The sequence below is a fragment of the Mandrillus leucophaeus genome, unplaced genomic scaffold, assembly GCF_000951045.1.
Source record: "Mandrillus leucophaeus isolate KB7577 unplaced genomic scaffold, Mleu.le_1.0 Scaffold1201, whole genome shotgun sequence".
In the NCBI taxonomy this organism is placed as follows: domain Eukaryota; kingdom Metazoa; phylum Chordata; class Mammalia; order Primates; family Cercopithecidae; genus Mandrillus; species Mandrillus leucophaeus.
In genome coordinates, this window is record NW_012100333.1 from 117,416 (window position 1) to 119,860 (window position 2,445).

Consider the following 2,445-nt stretch of genomic DNA (forward strand, 5'->3'; position numbering starts at 1 on the left):
GTGTTCCTATTTCACTTACTGAATATTATTCAATTTTATTTATTTATTTTTCTGAGACAGAGTCTCGCTCTGTCTCCCAGGCTGGAGTGCCATGGCACAATAGTGGCTCACTGCAATGATACTGGCTCACTGCAAACTCTGCCTCCTAGGTTCAAGCGAGTCTCCTGCCTCAGCCTCCCAGTAGCTGGGATTACAGGTGCCTGCCTCCACACTCGGCTGATTTTTGTATTTTTGCTGGAGACTAGGTTTCACCATGTTGGCCAGGCTGATCCTAAACTCCTGAACTCAAATGATCCACCCACCTCGGCCTCCCAAAGTACTGGGATTACAGGTGTGAGCCACCGTGCCAGGCCTACTTCATTTTATTTTATTTTATTTTTGAGATAGTCTTGCTCTATTGTCCAGCCTGGAGTGCAGTGGTACAATCTTCACTTACTGCAACCTTCCCCTCCTGGGTTCAAGCAATTCTCATGTGTCAGTCTCCCAAGTACCTGGGATTACAGGCACAGGCCACCATGCCCAGCTAATTTTTGTATTTTTAGTAGATACAGGGTTTCACCATGTTGGCCTGGCTGGTCTCAAACTCCTGACCTCATGTAATTTTCCCACTTGGCCTCCCAGTGTATAAGGATTACAGGAGTGAGCCACCAAGTGTGGCCTGTTCAATGTATTCTGAATTTTTAAAATTACTTTATACAGTTTTTATAGTTGCTTTTAAAAATTTTATAATTTTTTTAATGGGGTCATGTTGCCCAAATATTTTGTATACATTGTAATCTTTGAGAGTCAGACATAACAAAAAGCTACCTGTTACAATCTTTATAATACAGCTTTGTCCTGGTGTAGTCTGAAATAAATTGTCTTGGCTGGAGATTCTGAGAATTTCTCAAAAATGTTTTTAGGATGAGTCTTGTCTAAAATTTTGTATTTATTGATTAATTAAATCAGTTTATTCATATTTCTTCTTAGTAGTCATTTGCTACACCCCTTTCCTGTTTGGGTTCCTGCAGTTTCTCCGCTTCTGTAACATTTACCTTTAGACTCAGCAGACTCAAACTGTCATTCCAATGTATATCACCATTTCTTTCAGCATTTTATGTCATGGGAGACATTAACCAGTGTCTGAAAAAGTTCCTAGAAGCCGGAAATAAAGATGTATGTGCCAATATTTTTCTTATTATTTTTTTTTTTTTAAATAAACCAGGAGTTGGCAATTTACATTTGTGTGTGTCTATGTGTGTGAGAGACGGTCTCTTTCTGTTACCTAGGCTGGAGTGCACGGGCATAATCTTGACTCCCTACAATCTCTGCCTCCACAGTTGAAGCAGTTCTCCTGCCTCAGCCTCCAGGTACCTAGGATTAAAGGTGCCTGTTACCATGTCTGGCTAATTTTTTTTTTAAATTTTTAGTAGAGTTGGGGATTCATCATGTTGGTCAGGCTGGTCTCAAACTTTTGACCTCAGTTGATCCACCTGCCTTGCCTTCCAAAAGTGCTAGGAATACAGGCACAAGCCATTATGCCTGGCCAGCAATTTACCCTTTTTTTTTTTTTTGAGACAGAGTCTCCCTTTGTTGCCCACACTGGAGTGCAGTGGCGCAATCTTGGCTCACTGCAACCTCCGCCTCCCTGGTTCAAGCAATTCTCTACCTTTGCCAGGTAGCTGGGATTAAAGGTATCCTCCACCACATCAGGCTAATTTTTTTGTGTTTTTAGTAGAGATGGGGTTTCATCATCTTGGCCTGGCTGGTCTTGAAGTCTTGACCTCGTGATTCACCCACTTCTGCCTTCCAAAGTACTTGGATTACAGGCATGAGCCATCATGCCCAGCTGGCAATTTACTTTTGAAAGCACAATGTTATACTGGACAGCAGGAAGAGCTGTGTTGAGTATAAGTGACAGAGCTTTCTTTTTCTTCTATATGGCTCCTTTGCATTGTGCTCACCTGTGGCCCTTCACACACTTAACTCATTTATAAATTTTTTACAAATGTATTTTGGTCAGTATGTTTTTGTTAAATTTATATGTCCAGGAAGAAATTGCAGTTGGTGGTATTTTGCTATGTCATCTTGCTTATGTAGTTTGTATAATTTTATTGGTTAGATTTGCAAAGTATATTTTTCTGAGTCTAGCAATTGAAGTAGTGTGTTTTCGTTGTTTCTTTCAGTTATGTGTTCTCATTTTGCCCAAGAACTTTGGCCAGAGCAGAGCATAAAAGATTCTTTCCAAAAAGTGATACTGAGAAGATATGAAAAATGCAGACATGACAATTTACAGTAAAAAAAAAAAAGGCTGTAAAAGCATGGATGAGCGTAAGTTGCACAAAAGAGATTATAATGGACTTAACCAATGTTTGACAAATACCTAGAAAAAAATATTTCAATGTGATAAATATGGAAAAGTCTTTCCTAAGTTTTCAAATTCAAACAGACATAAGATAAGACTTA

The 2,445-nt window shown here is 39.5% G+C and overlaps 1 protein-coding gene across 1 annotated transcript in view; it reads left to right on the forward strand.

The window, feature by feature from the left end:
* The window catches only part of LOC105532162 (zinc finger protein 486-like), a 29,802-nt gene extending 27,589 nt beyond the window's left edge, over positions 1 to 2,213 (forward strand). The window contains exons 3-4 of the mRNA XM_011970244.1: positions 1,011 to 1,155; positions 2,166 to 2,213. Of these exons, the coding sequence (XP_011825634.1) occupies positions 1,011 to 1,155; positions 2,166 to 2,213 (193 nt within the window). The remainder of the gene's footprint in view (positions 1 to 1,010; positions 1,156 to 2,165) is intronic.
* Positions 2,214 to 2,445: the final 232 nt, after the last annotated feature.